At 39.6% G+C, this 16148-nt stretch overlaps 2 protein-coding genes across 7 annotated transcripts in view; one reads left to right on the forward strand and one right to left on the reverse strand.

Moving 5' to 3' along the window:
- The window catches only part of zfyve28 (zinc finger, FYVE domain containing 28), a 258613-nt gene that overhangs the window by 223651 nt on the left and 18814 nt on the right, over positions 1–16148 (forward strand). For 4 of the 6 annotated variants that reach the window (XM_064341963.1, XM_064341964.1, XM_064341966.1 and 1 more), the window contains 2 exons: positions 3880–3971; positions 10096–10199. In XM_064341963.1, coding sequence (XP_064198033.1) covers positions 3880–3971; positions 10096–10199 — 196 coding nt within the window. The remainder of the gene's footprint in view (positions 1–3879; positions 3972–10095; positions 10200–16148) is intronic. The other 2 variants (XM_064341960.1, XM_064341965.1) reach the window with 1 other exon arrangement.
- Positions 1–16148, reverse strand: part of LOC135258590 (uncharacterized) — a 614972-nt gene that overhangs the window by 36541 nt on the left and 562283 nt on the right. The gene's annotated exons all lie outside the window — the stretch shown is intronic.

Raw genomic sequence — 16148 nt, forward strand, 5'->3', positions numbered from 1 at the left:
TTTTTACATGGTGAAACCAAAGTATATATAAAATACCCTTCAATAAAAACTGTGAAAGTGTACTTTAATCATGTGTTTCATTAGAAATCTGCAATTGTGGAGTGCAAAGCTAAATCAAGAAAAATTAATGCCGCAAGCGGCGTTGGGAGGGGTCCAAGCATTGGCACTATTGCGCTCCCTATGGAGCGATTTTAGAATGGTTTTGTCCTCATGATCATATACCGTCACCCAACATATCTACTGAATATCATGATGATTGTATAAAATATTGATGACTTATGGGCAATTTTGTGCTGAGACGCGCTTAGATTACTTTATATTCATAATTTTGGAAGAAATAAAGTCCCATAAATGCAATTGTCTAGGCAAAAAATCTAAAATGAATTTGCTCTTTTTGAGTTCGCAATTGATTTCCTGGGAGATTGCATATATACAGCAGGTTAAAGTATACATGTCCTGGATCAAAAACTTCTTGACCACAAGTTCATAAAATCTAAGAGTGGATATGTAGAACTACTAAAGATCTATGAAGCAAAAACTAAGCAGTGTACCCAGCGTCACCACATCTACCCAAAATATCTAAATTATGCATTGCTGTAAATCGCAACAAATTCACGTATTTCACTACAAATCAACCGTTGCTCAAGAAACACACTGTTGCATCATTTTCAAGTGGTAATTACAAGCTTTCAGTCAGTACAGTGGTCTAAAATATCTAGGGGTCCAGAAACATATCCAAGATCTCTCCAAAAAGGAATATAATGCTTTTTGTCCAATGTAAAGCATATAAATGGGCCCCTTATGAAGGTTTACTGAAAGATGAAACATTGATATCAGATTTAAAAATAATGCAAAAGTATTGTCACAATGCTGTACAGTACCTAAATGTGTAATGATTAATTATTGTATGTATTTCTCTACTCTGTACTCTCGTATGTTTTCTTGTATGGGGATGGGACGATATGAAAACAATTTTCAACCACATTTTGGCAATGTTCCAACACTCTCGTCATCACTGTTGCATGCATCACAAAAAATATTACACTACTAACGAACGCTTACAATAGTGTGAAATATCCACATTATATAATACCACTAACCTATTTAAAGACACTCAATTTCAAAAATAACGTATATAACCGAAATATTTTGAGCAGTAATACTTGCATAGCAATGATTAAATTTGATCTGTGTTCAGCAGATAGAGACAGAGACAGTAAATCAATGATACAGTCCTATCCGCTTCTGTTTTGCTCCAGAAAACAATGTCAGATAGGTCTATCAGAAAACATATGGCTTAGCTATGCCCAGAAGTCCTCAATAATAATAGTACTTTCCAAGAAATTACGACAAATCGTTGACAACATTTTGTTAGGTGCAGCGTCTTTTCCTGCTACCACAGAGTGAATGCGTAAGTGAATGCGATAAGAACATTTTCGGTTACGCTGACCTATAAAACGCTATCCCAAAAGCAAAATCAGACATGTTATATGTAGTTAGAAAGCTTATACTCTCACCTACTGAATAAATTAATTGTCAATCAAGCCAAACTGTACTAAAAAGGGCGACAATGCCGTAAACAACAGGTAACACACAGCTATTTTGGAAGGTACCCAGACATCACAAATTGCGGGTATATTTCACAAACGGTTTGTCAAAGACAATATAGGCTATGACCACTCAGTCTCAAAAGGGACATCTCTATGCCAATAGAGATGAACCAATGGTAAGGTTGTATATTTATTCAGTATTTAGTCCCAGATATTGACTGTAGAATGACATTGTATCATTTTTTTAAACTTTCTCTCCTTCATTTCATTATTCAGTGAGCAGCGTTTTTACTGCTGTATTGGCATATCTTAGGGCTGTTGTCGGGTTTATCTTGTTGCTATGACGGAATCCGATTTTTGAGTGGTGAAAGAACATTTTTATGAATGCCCAGATAGATAATATTGTCCATTATGAAGTTCAGACCCTCTCCTCACTGATAAAAACTAGACCCGACGGTGTCGGATTACTTAGTTGCGTTGCCATGGATGTCTCATAGCCGCTTGTCGTAAAGGACTTTACTAGATGTTGTAACACTTTAGATGTAGAGCTGCAGCTGTGAATTCATGGAGTTCATCAATTAGACAGAAATGCATTCAGAAAAAAAGCTGATTTTATTCATTGAGTTTATTGGTGGAACTTTAAAAAGGAATTCATGAAAATATATTACAGTTAAAATAGATAGAAAGATCTATAAATAGTACTTACATGCTGAAGGGATGAAAAGTCCTGTAAAAGGTTAAAAGAGGTTTAAAACGTCTAAATTTTATTTACCAACTGAAACAGTGCATTCATCCACTGTTGACTTGTTTAGTCTTGGACATGACACTTGTGATTGATTAGTTATGCCTGCAGACGGCCAGAAGGGGGAACTCTCGCTACGTTGCTTCATTCTCGATAAAGATGGCAGAGAGTGAACATCGTAACCAGACTTCTTTATTGATTCTCCCCCTTTTCAGGTATGGAATGTCACAAAGCATTGTGTAAACATTGAAATACGTTTACATATATATTTTACATATGTGTTTATGCATTTTGAATAAGGTTTGGGTATTCTTTTGAACTGTTGAGATCGTTCTTTTATATTTCATTGCTTTGTCGGTAATAGATAAGAAAGCCTTCTAAAACTAATGATGGATCGATTGCTTATGCCTACGTCCATACACTAGAGGGGGATCGCAGTCTTTTTCCTCATTCCAGATAAAGCCACTGATGAGGAAACACTGCTTAAGTTGCAATTGTGATCCTTCTCCCCCTTTTCATGTATGATATTAATTATTCACTGTTAATGGAGTGAAAACATAAACGTTAGACATTCCTTACCATGGAGAAACACTAACGGAGTTGATGTTGGTGAAGTTTTACTAGTTTTACCGAGTGTATAAACCGAGAAAATGTGCTAGCTTAATTAGCCGCTTCAGCCATTGTATGTATGATCACAGCAGACACACGTGAAATGTCCATGATGTCTCTGTAATGCAGCTCATTTCCAAACGGTATTCCCTTTTAGTTTTCGGTGTTAATGCCCATTTACTGTAATAACGTGCGGGTTACATGTTCATTTTTTTTGCCCTCGTTTGAAGTTGATTACTAAATGCCGAGTTTTACCAAGTTTATTTGTGGAGAATACATGGTAGCTATACATGCTAGCTTGCTGGGCTGCGGCAGCCATTTCAATGTCCCAATATTTAATTGGACAGTGACACATTTTTTTATTTTGGTTCTGTACTCTAGCACTTTGAGTTTGAAAGGATACAATGACAACGAGGTTGAAGTGCAGACTGTCAGCTTTCATTTGAGGGTATTTTCATACATATCGGATGAGCCTTTTAGAAATTATAGAACCTTTTGTAATAGTCCCCCCCATTTTCGGGCATCAAAAAATATTGGACAGTTTAACATAATGTAGAATAAAGTAATCATTTTTAATATTTGGTCGTATATCCTTTGCATGCAATGATTGCTTGAAGTCTGCGACGCATAGACATCACCAGACGCTGGGTATCTTCCCTGGTGATGCTCTGCCAGGCTGTACTGCAGCCATCTTCAGTTCCTGCTTGTTTCGGGTACTTTTTGCCTTCAGTCTCCTCTTCAGCATTCAGTAAAATGCATGTTCAATTGGATTCAGCTCCGGTGATTGACTCGGCCAGTCAAGGATTTTCCACTTTTTGGCCATCAAAAACCCCTTTGTTGCTCTAGCAGTATGTTTCGGGTCATTGTCTTGTTGCATGATGAAGTGCCGTCCAGTGAGTTTGGAGGCATTTGGTTTTGTCTGAGCAGATAAAATATTTCTGCAGACTTCAGAATTCATTGTTCTACTTCTGTCTGCAGTCACATCATCGATGAAGACAAGTGAGCCCGTTCCACTGGCAGCCATACAGGCCCAAGCCATAACACCCCCTCCACCATGTTTCACGGATAAGGTGGTATGCTTTGAATCATGGGGATTTCCTTTTTTTCTCCACACTTTCCTCTTTCCATCACACATGTTAATCTTTGTCTCATCTGTCCACAAGACTTTGTTCCAGAACTCTTGGGGCTCTTTTAGGTGCTTTTTAGCAAACTGTAATCTCGCCTTTCTGTTCTTCAGGCTTATCAGTGGTTTGCATCTTGTAGTGTACCTTCTGTAGTCCTGCCGGTGTAGTCTTCTACGTATGGTAGACTTTGACACATCTACAACTGCATCCAGGAGAGTGTTTTTGATCTGTTGGGCTGTTGTCAGGGGGGTTTTCTTCACCATAGAGAGTATTTAATCCACTACAGTGGTCTTCCTCGGTCTACCGGGTCTTTTGACATAATTGAGTTAACCAGTTGTTTTTTATTGTTAATGATGAACCACGCTGTTGACTTGGGCATGCCCAGGGTTTTTGCAATGTTCCCGATTGATTGATTTTCATTTCTGAGCCTTATGACGGCTAGCTTAATTTGCATCGACACTGCTGTCTTCCTCATGTTGTCACACCCCAACAACAATCTCCAAAGGCAATTGCAAAGTCTAGAATCAAGACTAGACATCAACAGCTCTCTTCTGCATTCACTAACGACACATGAATACATCTGCCTAACGAAACACATCTGTGAAGCCAATTCAACAAATACTTGTAGTACCTTAAAATGGGTGAACCATGTACAAAAGGTCCTGTCATTTCTAAACGGTTCATCCGATATGGGTAAAAATACCCTCAAATTAAAGCTGACAGTCTGCACTTCAACCTCATTGTCATTGTATCCTTTCAAACTCAAAGTGCTATCATACAGAACCAAAATAACAAAAGATGTGTCACTGTCCAATGAATTATGGTGCTCACTGTAGGTGGTCCCAATAGCAAAGTTGTAGAGCACATTCAGTTGCATCGGTCTATGAAGTTTTGTGTTGATCTGACTTATGGTGTGGGAGTTATGGCCTTTTAAGCACGACCCTTTGTTATAGCGCCACCATCTGGCCGACATAGGTCATTTGTAGTGCCTGAGTAGTGGGCGGCCATAGGAACCCACCTACCAAATGTGGTTGGTCTAGGACTTATGGTTGCTGAGCCTCAGACACTTTTAGCGGAGAAAGCTTCCGCGCCACAACTAAATAGTCAAAATGGCAGGCAAACAATATGGTGGACATAGGTCAGGCATGTCCAAAGTCCGGCCCGGGGGCCAATTGCGGCCCGTGTTCAAATTTCCACCGGCCCGCAGCCTCTGTCATAAAATCAATAATATGCGGCCCGCCAGCACTGTTGACCACAGTATAAAATACACGCGTACAAAAAAGCTATTTTATATTTCACCAGAAGATGGCAGTAGACCTGTGGCCGCACTCTCACCACGTGACCGTTGTGTGATCCTTTCCAGCCCATTTCTAAAATGGCGACTGTAACTAAAAAAAGGAAAGTTGACAGCAAGGGCCGCCGCTTCCAGGACAAGTGGAAATTGGAGTATTTTTTCACTGAAATACGAAACAACTGTGTCTGCCTAATTTGCCAAGAGACTGTGGCTGTTTTCAAGGAATTCAATATCAAGAGGCACTACCAGACGAAACATGCTAACTACGACAAGCTAACTGGGAACAAACGCGGCGAAAAATTTAAGCAACTGGAAGCTGTTTTAACGGCACAGCAGCGCTTTTTCACAAGAGCCTGTGAGTCAAATGAAAATGCCACAAAGGTGAGCTACGAGGTGGCAACGCTGATTGCCAAGCACTGCAAACATTTTACTGAGGGTGAATTTATTAAAGACTGCGTGATGAAAATGGTGGAGAAAATTTGTCCTGAGAAGAAGCATGAGTTTGCCAATGTTTGCCTGGCTCGTAACACTGTGGTACGGAGAATTGAAGATGTTTCATCTGATATTAAGAGACAGTTAGAGGCAAAAGGAGTGGAGTTTGACTTTTTTTTGTTAGCCTGTGACGAAAGCACAGATGCATCTGACACCGCTCAGTTACTGATTTTTTTGAGAGGAGTGGACAATGAAATGAACGTGAGTGAAGAGCTACTTGACCTCCAGAGCCTTAAGGACCAAACAAGAGGAACAGATTTATTTGTTTCTGTTTGTTCCGCCGTAGATGACATGAAACTACCGTGGAATAAAGTCACTGGGATTATTACGGATGGCGCACCTGCCATGGCTGGCGAGCGAAGTGGATTATCAACCCTAGTCTGTAACAAAGTCAGCGAAGAAGGAGGCAAAGCTATAAAACTCCACTGTATTATTAACCAACAAGTTCTCTGTGCCAAACATCTGAAATATGATCATGTTATGAAACCGGTGATAAAGGCTATTAATTATATTCGCTCCAAAGCCCTGTGCCACCGCCAGTTTCAACAGTTTCTACTCGACATCCAGGCTGAATACGGATATGTTGTGTATCACAACGACGTAAGATGGCTCAGTCGGGGGTCTGCACTGCAGCGCTTCTACTCTCTTAGGGAGGAAATCGGACAATTCTTGGCAAAAAAGGGACAACAGATGCCAGAACTATCTGATCCAGTTTGGCTGGCTGATTTTGGATTTTTAGTTGACATAACACGACATCTGAACGCACTGAACACGAGCCTTCAGGGGCAAAATGCAGTGGTAAGCCAACTTTATTCACACATCAAAGCCTTTGGGACCAAGCTGCTACTTTTCCAAAGGCACCTGTCACAAACGCAGCCCAATACCACACATTTCCCATCGCTGCAGGAAATAATGACCAGTTTTCCACAGAACAATATCAGTGCGCGAATGAGGAGGTATGCAGCAGACATCTCATCTCTGGCTGAGGATTTTCAACAGCGCTTTCAGGATTTTGCAGCTATTGAAAAGGAGATCACGCTTTTTTCCTCTTTTCCTTTTTTTTCCTCTGTGGACCCTGATGACGCTCCAGACCTCCTGCAGCTGGAGCTCATTGAGCTGCAGTGTGACGCCGAGTGTCGCAGTCGGCACCAACAGCCCCCTCTTGTCAACTTTTACCACCAGCTGGATAAAGGCAGGTTCCAAGAGATTCGAACATTTGCTAAGAAAATGCTGAGCTTGTTTGGCTCGACATACTTGTGCGAGAAGACATTCTCGGTTATGAACATTAACAAGAACCGCGTGAGGACGAGACTAAGTGACTCTCACCTGCGTGACATCTTGCGCATCAAAACCACTGTTTTTGAGCCAGACCTGGCCTATTTACTGCAGACGAGATCTCAGTATCACCCTTCACATTAGTGCAGGCAAGTTATTTGTTTAGTCTTCTGAGGTGAATAAATTCTAAAATCTCAGTGAATTGATTTTTTTTTGTGATGATCAAAACCACAGTTTTGAATATGCACTGAGTCTTTTCAATCCGTGTATCATTTGTTCTTTTGTTTTTCAATTGACAATCAAACCGGGTCTCGTAAACCCGACAAATCAAATATTAAAATCAAATTCGGTCCGGCAGCCCGTTTTTCCATTTCGTATTTTTGATCCGAGTCTAAAATTGAAATAATGAAAAACACGGCCTTTTTCGTTTTTGATATCCGATTCAAAATCAAATAGCACATTTTCGTTTTTTGATTTTTGATGGTCAATTGAAAAAGGAAAGAACGAGTGATACAAGGATTCATATAGCCCTCAATGTTTTGTACTTCTGAATAAGATAACTGTTAGTGTTATTTTGGGGCGACATAGCTCAGGAGGTAAGACCGATTGTCTTGCAGTTGGAGGGTTGCCGGTTCAAACCCCGCCCTGGGTGTGTCGAAGTGTCCTTGAGCAAGACACCTAACCCCTAATCCCTAACTGCTCTGGCGAATGAGAGGCATCAATTGTAAAGCGCTTTGGATAAAAGCTCTATATAAATGCAGTCCATTTACCATTTATTTACCATATTTTCCTATTCACATGTTTTGAATTTAGAAGTTTACAGTGAGCATTTAATAGTGAATAATATGTAATGTTTCAAATGAACCTAGATATGTTTAATCCTCCCGAAAGTTTTTTTTTTCCAGACAGACTTTTTCTTCATTTTATGTGGTCTTCAAATATGAAAGGCAGAGTGATTTTGATAAAAACTTTTTTAGATGTATTTGTGTTCTGTGTGAAGAAATGAAAAGTATGCCATTTGCAATAAAAATTTCATAAAATAGTTCATTTGCATTTAATGTTAATGGTTCAAAGAATGTCAGGCTGAATGGTCGGTCCCTGCACATTTTCACCTCACCAAATCTGGCCCTCTCTGCAAAAAGTTTGGACACCCCTGACATAGGTGGTCCCAATAGCTAAGTTGTACAGCACATTCAGATGCATAGGTCGATTAAGTTTTGTGTTGATCTGACTTATGGTGTGGGAGTTATGGCCTTTTAATCATGACCCTTTGTTATAGCGCCACCATCTGGCCGACATCTGATTTGTACTGCCTGAGTAGTGGGGGGCCATAGGAACCCACCTACCAAATTTGGTTGGTCTAGGCCTTATGGTTGCTGAGCCTCAGACACTTTTAGCGGGGGAAAAAAATCCTAACAGATACAATAGGGTTCCACCAGCTTCGCTGCTTGGACCCCTAAATATGTCTCTGTAACAAACACTATGGAGCTTACCGTATCTAGTTATACTGTAAATGGGTTTGTCAACCATTACAGTACATTTTATCTCACAACCTGTGTCTCTCAGACTTGTGTTCAAAGCTTACCATAAAGAGCTTTCCAGAATTGAATACAATCTTATGTGTTACCATTCCCGAAAGTGTATACTCCAAGCAAGAACTGTGCATGGTAGTGTGGGACATGGAAATATGCTGGACTAATTAAGAAAAACTCCTGGAGGAATCCCTAGACCAGTGGTCTCCAACCCTGGTCCTGGAGAGCTACAGGGTCTGCTGGTTTTCATAGTGACTCTGCACTTCATGAATCAATTAAAGCAGTTGATTACACAGTTAACTCACCTGGTGTCTTTGGTCTTAATTGGGTGCTGATTTTAAGGGTGAAAACAAAAACCAGCAGACCCTGTAGCTCTCCAGGACCAGGGTTGGGGACCACTGCCCTAGACCATTCCCTTTTTGTTACAATTTTCTATAAAATCCCCTGCTCACTGTGGGTTGTGTCACCCAAGAAAAAAGATAATCAGATCCACATGTTTTAAATAATCTGGTCACATGCTTTCTGCAACTCTGAATTCACCCAGATAGGATACAGTAAGAATACGTGGTAGGTAAGGTTTAATAATTTTTGTTGCTTGCATTTTATAAAAGTGTCATAAAAATTGATGGCCCATATCTGATGCAGTTTCTTTATCCTTAGCCTTTTCTGTTAAAAATGTAAACAATGGGAGCTGGATGGCTCATTCGGTAATGCTTTATGCTGTGGTGAATGGATGCGCCTCACTGCCTTGTATCGAATGGGACGTTAGGGATCGACATTTCATCACTCTCTAGTGACCCCCACTGGTCAATCAGGGTGCCTGTAGACTGCATATCAAAGCCTTAAATGTCTTCTCTGGCTCTTTGCAAGCTCAGCCGCAGTCTGCAGTGTGAAAAGAAGTAGCAGAGACACCATGTGTTTCAGAGGAGAACTGTGGATGTCTATACTCTCCCAAGTTGGCTGTGGGGTTCACGCCTGAGTGTGTGGTTCCAGATAATTGGACATTCCAGGATGGAATTGGATATATGCAGCACCGCATTAAGTGCCAAAATATTTTTTTAAATGAATATTTATTGTGTTTTCATTCCTTTCAAACATTTTATCATTTCATCCACTACGGCTGGCATACTTACTGTTGTGTAAAACTAGTCTTCGGATAAATTTTGGTTGACTGAGGATATGATTGGCAGAGGGCTCTACTTGTGCTTAGTGCAGTTAAGTAAAGAACTGGAAAATGTGTCAGTGCTGTGTGTGTGTGTGTGTGTGTATGTGATATGCAAGTGTGAGGATGTGTGAGGGTGAGAGTGCCAAACTGTGTAAGAGTGAGCATGTGCTGGTGGTGAATGTGTACGAGATTGTGTTGAGTGTGGCCGTGCAACTAACAAAGTGAGTCTGTGTGTAGAAGTTGATGAGTGTGTTTAAATGTGTGTGTGAATTCTTGTGGTGTCTCTGGGTGACTGCATGTTTCTCTGTACAGATCTCCCAGACTGGGTCCCTGATGAAGCCTGTAGTTTTTGTACTGGCTGCAAGGCCCCCTTCACTGTTATTCGTAGGAAACACCACTGCCGGAGCTGTGGCAAGGTAATGTTGTCTCTCTCCCCCCCCCCCCCTTCTCTCTTTCACACACACGCACACACACACACACACACACACACACACACACACATATGTCTGTGTGACTAAGAGGTGGACTGTATCACACTATATCTGCCTAGAGGGGACCATTTTTTTTATAACAAAACAGGCATTGGTAATTTTGTTTCAAGCTCTTGGTTCATACTATTTACTGAGATTTCATGTTTAAAAAAATAAGCCAAGAGGGGACCTGAACTATGTCTACCTCACAAAGTGGGGAATAAACCACCCTACAAAAGGACTGTATCGGTGCTCTCCGCAAAGGCTAGGTTTCTTTCAAGAAGGGATAATACTTGTTAATTGTTACAATAAAAATATTGAAAATGAATTAGTTTAATTTACAGTAAAGTTATGTAAATTATTGTAAAGCTACTGTAATTGTATTTGTAAATGTGCAACTTAATTCATTAATTAAGTCTTATGTATACCTTTGGAGAATAGGCTTTTAACATAGTTTAAAAAGATTGATCTATCTATTTAGATTGGTTCTTTGAAGTTTAATTTATATTTGAAGAATAATAAATCAAATCAGTGAAAGATTTTATTAAACAGTGCTTCTGGTTTTAAACTTACTACCAGGGCTATGCACCAACTGTTTATACAAAACTACTTATTACAATGAGACAATTGGACTTGATTCTTGAGTTTGGCTAATTGTTGCATTGTATAATTTTCATTTAGTCCAGTTGGGTTCACATTGCAAAGTGTCAAGTGCACCAATTTGTATATATACAACGATTTGTATGTACACGTGAGTGTTCTATGATTGGTCAGAAATACGGTGGGGATTCTACTTATCAGGCATACATTTGCCAGGTAGAACACAAACTAGAACAGTTGTATTTCGCTGAGGTGCTGCTAAAAATATTTTGGTTGTGGACCATAGCAGAACTGTGTTCTCACCAGCAATTAACTGCACCAGGGTTCACTTGGAAGAGGACTGAGACAGCTGTTTTTTTGCTCGAGTAAGGGTGGAGGTTTCACACCTGTCAATATTAACCGAACTTCACCAATCAAACTTTGGTGTGAAAGTATCCTTAGTAATCACTGGTTTCAGATGACGCTTCTGCGGCGAGAGATCTTCCTGGCAGCAGCAAATTTGCATACATTTTCTTTGTATTTCTACAGGAACTACTTTTGTTTGCAAAACCACCACCAGGTGGCAAATGTGAGCACTCAAAAACCATATCTGACAGTTAACACTTCAACCGTTGGAGGCAGGAGCAAAGTAAAACAGTGTTACCGCCGCTCTTATATTAACGGGAATGGAAAATACATTATAAAGACAAGCTGAAAATAGGGACATGCTTGTTATCCATTACTTTTTGTGTGTATTTCAGTGAAGTGTACATCTATAAACGGTTATTCAACTAACTTTGTGGTCAGACTGTGAAACTTAACAATAGTCGGATAGTTTTGAGCACAGTCTAACGCCATCCATGTCCGTTTCACTTAAGATATAGGGGATAAATGTAACGCATCATAAATGTAACACGGTAAATGACTTTTTGTTCATTGCTGCTACAGTCGTCATTTGAGGATTGTATACGCGCAATTCTGTGCCATACAAAATAATTAATGGAAAAGAAACTGCATTTATCATATGCATTTATTATAAGCAAACACCAGATCGGTCTGTATAGTAGGCTTTTGCTATTTGGGTTTGTGTTTGTTTTCAATACGAAATGAATTGTTTTAAATTAAAATTTATTCAAGGCAAATAGAGTGTTACAGTGATTACATCTTTTTGTTGGCCGACTCTGAAGTTACTTCCATCATGGGTTCCCTCTGCAAATTTCCCATTCTTTTGTCCCATAGGCATTTCGTTTTCTGTTGAAAATAAGGTCTGTGGTTAACATATGTCAAAGAGAGTTTCACGTTTTGTTGTACGAGATAAATTACACCCATTAATATCGCAACCGTGAATTTAGAAGCAGTTATGTGCTTTTAAAAAAATAAGTTGCTAAGAAGTTGCTATGTTGAAACTACAACGGTTGTCACGTGCAGGCGGTCTAGGATGGAAACTTGAGTGGTGGTTGTCAGAAAGCGACCATTGTTGTAGTTTCAATATAGCAACCTGTTAGCACCTTACTTTTTAAAAGCACGTAGCAGCTTCAAAATTCACGGTGGTGATATTAATGGGTATCATTTATCTCGTAGAACAAAACGTGGAGCTCTCTTATGCTTACGTTTACCACAGACCTTATTTTCAATCCAAGGTATCAAATGAGCCTCAAACCACCGTGCTGCTGCCAGATATGCAGTAGATACTACAAGCATTGTTTCTCCTGATTAATTTTCCTGTTGAACTCAAGTTCATTCACAGGTTACTACATTGGCCTCATGTAATTTTGCAGAAATGTAGGCCTATAGTAATTTACTGTAATGTAGTAAAAAGCCAGCATTACTTATCTGGCTCGATTAAGTTATCAATGTAATTGAAATAGGTAATGACTACTGACATGTCAGAGATGTTTGAAGTAAAATTTCCTTGTGCTTGGCTAAATTTTTTTTGACTAAATGAGCAAAATCCAAAAAGCTGTTATATTTATATAACTCTTCCCTATGTCTGTTTTTAAAGAGGAATTGCACTCACTTTTTCAACCTAGCTTTGTTTACCACACGTTTCTGAAAAATGCATCCTGGGGCTCAAGTATACAGTCAGGCCCATAAATATTTGGACATTGACAAAGTTATTGTTATTTTAGCTGTCTACCACAGCATATTGGAGTTGAAATTAAATAATTAATATGAGCTCAAAGTGCAGACCTTCAGCTTTACTTTGAAGTTATTTACATCCAAATCGGGTGAACGGTGTAGGAATTACAGCACTTTTTATATGTGGTCCCCCCCTTTTTAAGGTAATTGGACAATTGGCTGCTCAGCTGTTCCATGGCCAGGTCTGTGTTATTCCCTCATTATTTCATTTACAAGTAAGCAGATAAAAGGTCTAGAATTGATTTCAAGTGTGGCATTTGCATTTGGAATCTGTTGCTGTTAAAAGAGTAACATGGTGGTTTTCACACTTTCTCGGTTTTGCGTGCTATTTGCACAAGAGGCATTGAAGAAACACGATGAGTAAAGTATTAAATATGTCCGTTCTTTATTTTTGGAGAAATATGCGTTTTAAATTTATCGTCCTCTTTTCAGCCGGTTGAGAATGTTATCAACTTAGTGCGTCACAAGTACAGTAACCACTCCCCTTTCCACGCCCCGTAAAGAAATCTGACTGGACACACCGTCCTGCTACAAGTGTGCTGTGAAGTTTAGGTAGCAAACAACAAGGCTGAATCCTTCTGACGTAATTTAAATAGAAACTGTACGCTCAGATCGCCTAGTTTCACTGACTGTGGCCAAGAGGAATCGATAACGTTTCCGAAAATATGTAACTTTAAAAGGTTTAATTCAATCTTCTACTGGGACTTGTGCCGTTTATTGAGGGTGTTAAAGAAAATTTCGGTGCCGCTGACTATAATCGAATGTTTTTCAGATTTACTGTTCGATTGAGCAAGTAAGGGCGGAGTGTGGCACAGTGGGTAAGGAACTGGGCTTGTAACCGAAAGGTCGCAGGTTCGATTCCCGGGTAGGACACTGCCATTGTACCCTTGAGCAAGGTACTTAACTGAAATTGCTTCAGTATATATCCAGCTGTATAAATGGATACAATGTAAAAATGCTATGTAAAAGTTGTGTAAGTCGCTCTGGATAAGAGCGTCTGCTAAATGCCTATAATGTAATGTATGTATGTATGTAATGTATAAGTATCATTCAAAGTACATTTTTATGGGTTAGTGCTTTCCGATTGTTCTAGCTACTTCACATTAACCTTGTACGGTGATCAGTAAAGGCTAACAGCACAACACCACTTAATTATTGTCACTTCTATCACCACTGTAATGAACTAAAAAAAAAAAAGGCGACAAACTACCTTTTCGGTGAGAAATGTATTGTCGAGCTCACGTGCATATACTGCTGGAAACATTCTAAAACTATGTTTTGCCATCCCTACAGTCAGTCAGGTTGCTGTGATAGCTCATTCTAAATGGATAATTCATGACCCATAGTTTGTTCCGCTGTCTTACAGGCAAGACAATGCAAATATTTGACTAACGTTAGGTTCACTTATTAGAGTGCCTTTTGAGGACTGTTAGACTATCTCTGGTTGGTTATATTCATTTATAGCTATTTAGCTAACGTTAGCTAGCTAGTTTGCTTTCATAAGGACGTTATAGTTGTGGTTTTATCTTAACTTGGCTGGCTAGCTAGCTAGCTAGCTAGCAAAAATTATTATTGGATATAAGTCAACGTCCTTAGCCGTCGATACTTGATATACTAAGTTAGCTAGCTTGTGAAAATTCAGTCTCCCAAGATGAGCGTGTATCATGGAGGTAGCTATGGTAACGGGGCACGGTCTGTCAATCATAGCTAACTGACAGTTCTCATTACCATGCCCAGACAGTTCGGGTGAACTTTTATAGTGGGAAATTTAGTCTTAGAAAAATACATTTTAAAATACATTTAAATGACTGAATAATAAAAAAAAATGCACATTTGTTTTGTTGTTGCCTGAAGACAACTGCCAAGTATCACATTCAACCACCATGTTACTCCTTTAACTCTCAATATGAAGTCCAAAGAGCTGTCACTGTCAGTGAAGCAAGCCACCATTAGGCTGAAAAAAAAAAAATTAAAAACCCATCAGATAGATAGCAAAAACATTAGGTGTTCTTAACATTCTTAAAAGGAAAAATGCACTGGTGAGCTTAGGAACACAAAAAGGCCCAGAAGACCACGGAAAACAACTGTGGTGGATGACAGAAGAATACTTTCCTTGGTGAAGAAAAACCCCTTCACAACAGTTGACCAGATCAAGAACACCCTCCAGGAGGTACACCTATCTGTGTCAAAGTCAACAATCAAGAGAAGACTTCACCAGAGAAAATACAGAGGGTTTACCACAAGATGTAAACAATTGGTAAGCCTCAAAAACAGAAAGACCAGATTAGAGTTTGCCAAAAAACATCTAAAAAAAGCCTGTACAGGTCTGGAACAACATCCTATGGACAGATGAGACAAAGGTCAACGTGTACCAGAATGATGTGAAGAGAAGTGTATGGAGAAGGGAAGGAACTGCTCATTATCCAAAGCATACCACCTCATCTGTGAAGCATGGTGGAGGTAGTGTTATGACGTGGGCATGTATAGCTGCCACTGGAACTGGTTCCCTTGTATTTATTGATGATGTGACTGCTGACAAAAGCAGTAGGATGAATTCTGAAGTGTATAGGGCTATATTATCTGCTCTAATTCAGCCACATGCTTCAAAACTCATTGGACGGCGCTTCACAGTGCAGATGGACAGTGACCCGAAGTATACTGCGAAAGCAACCCAAGACTTTTTTAAGGCAAAGAAGTGGAATGTTCTGCAATGGCCAAGTCAATCACCTGACCTGAATCCAATTGAGCATGCATTTCACTTGCTGAAGGCAAAACTGAAGGCAAAAACGCCCCAAGAACAAGCAGGAACCGAAGACAGCTGCAGTAGAGGCCTGGCAGAGCATCACCAGGGAAGAAACACAGCATCTGGTGATGTCTATGGGTTCAAGACTTCAGGCAGTCATTGACTGCATGGATTTGCAACCAAGTATTAAAAATGACAATTTAATTTATGATTATGTTAGTTTGTCCAATTACTTTGAACCTATGTAGGCGGCTATGTATAAAAATGGTTGTAATTCCTACATTGTTCATACAATATTTTTGACAAAAACCTTAAATTAAAGCTGAAAGTCTACACTTAAATCACATCTTGATTGTTTCATTTCAAATCCATTGTGGTGGCGTACAGAGCCAAAATGATGAAAATTGTGTCACTGTCCAAATACTTATGGACCC

Source organism: Anguilla rostrata, chromosome 7 (genome assembly GCF_018555375.3).
Source record: "Anguilla rostrata isolate EN2019 chromosome 7, ASM1855537v3, whole genome shotgun sequence".
NCBI lineage: Eukaryota > Metazoa > Chordata > Actinopteri > Anguilliformes > Anguillidae > Anguilla > Anguilla rostrata.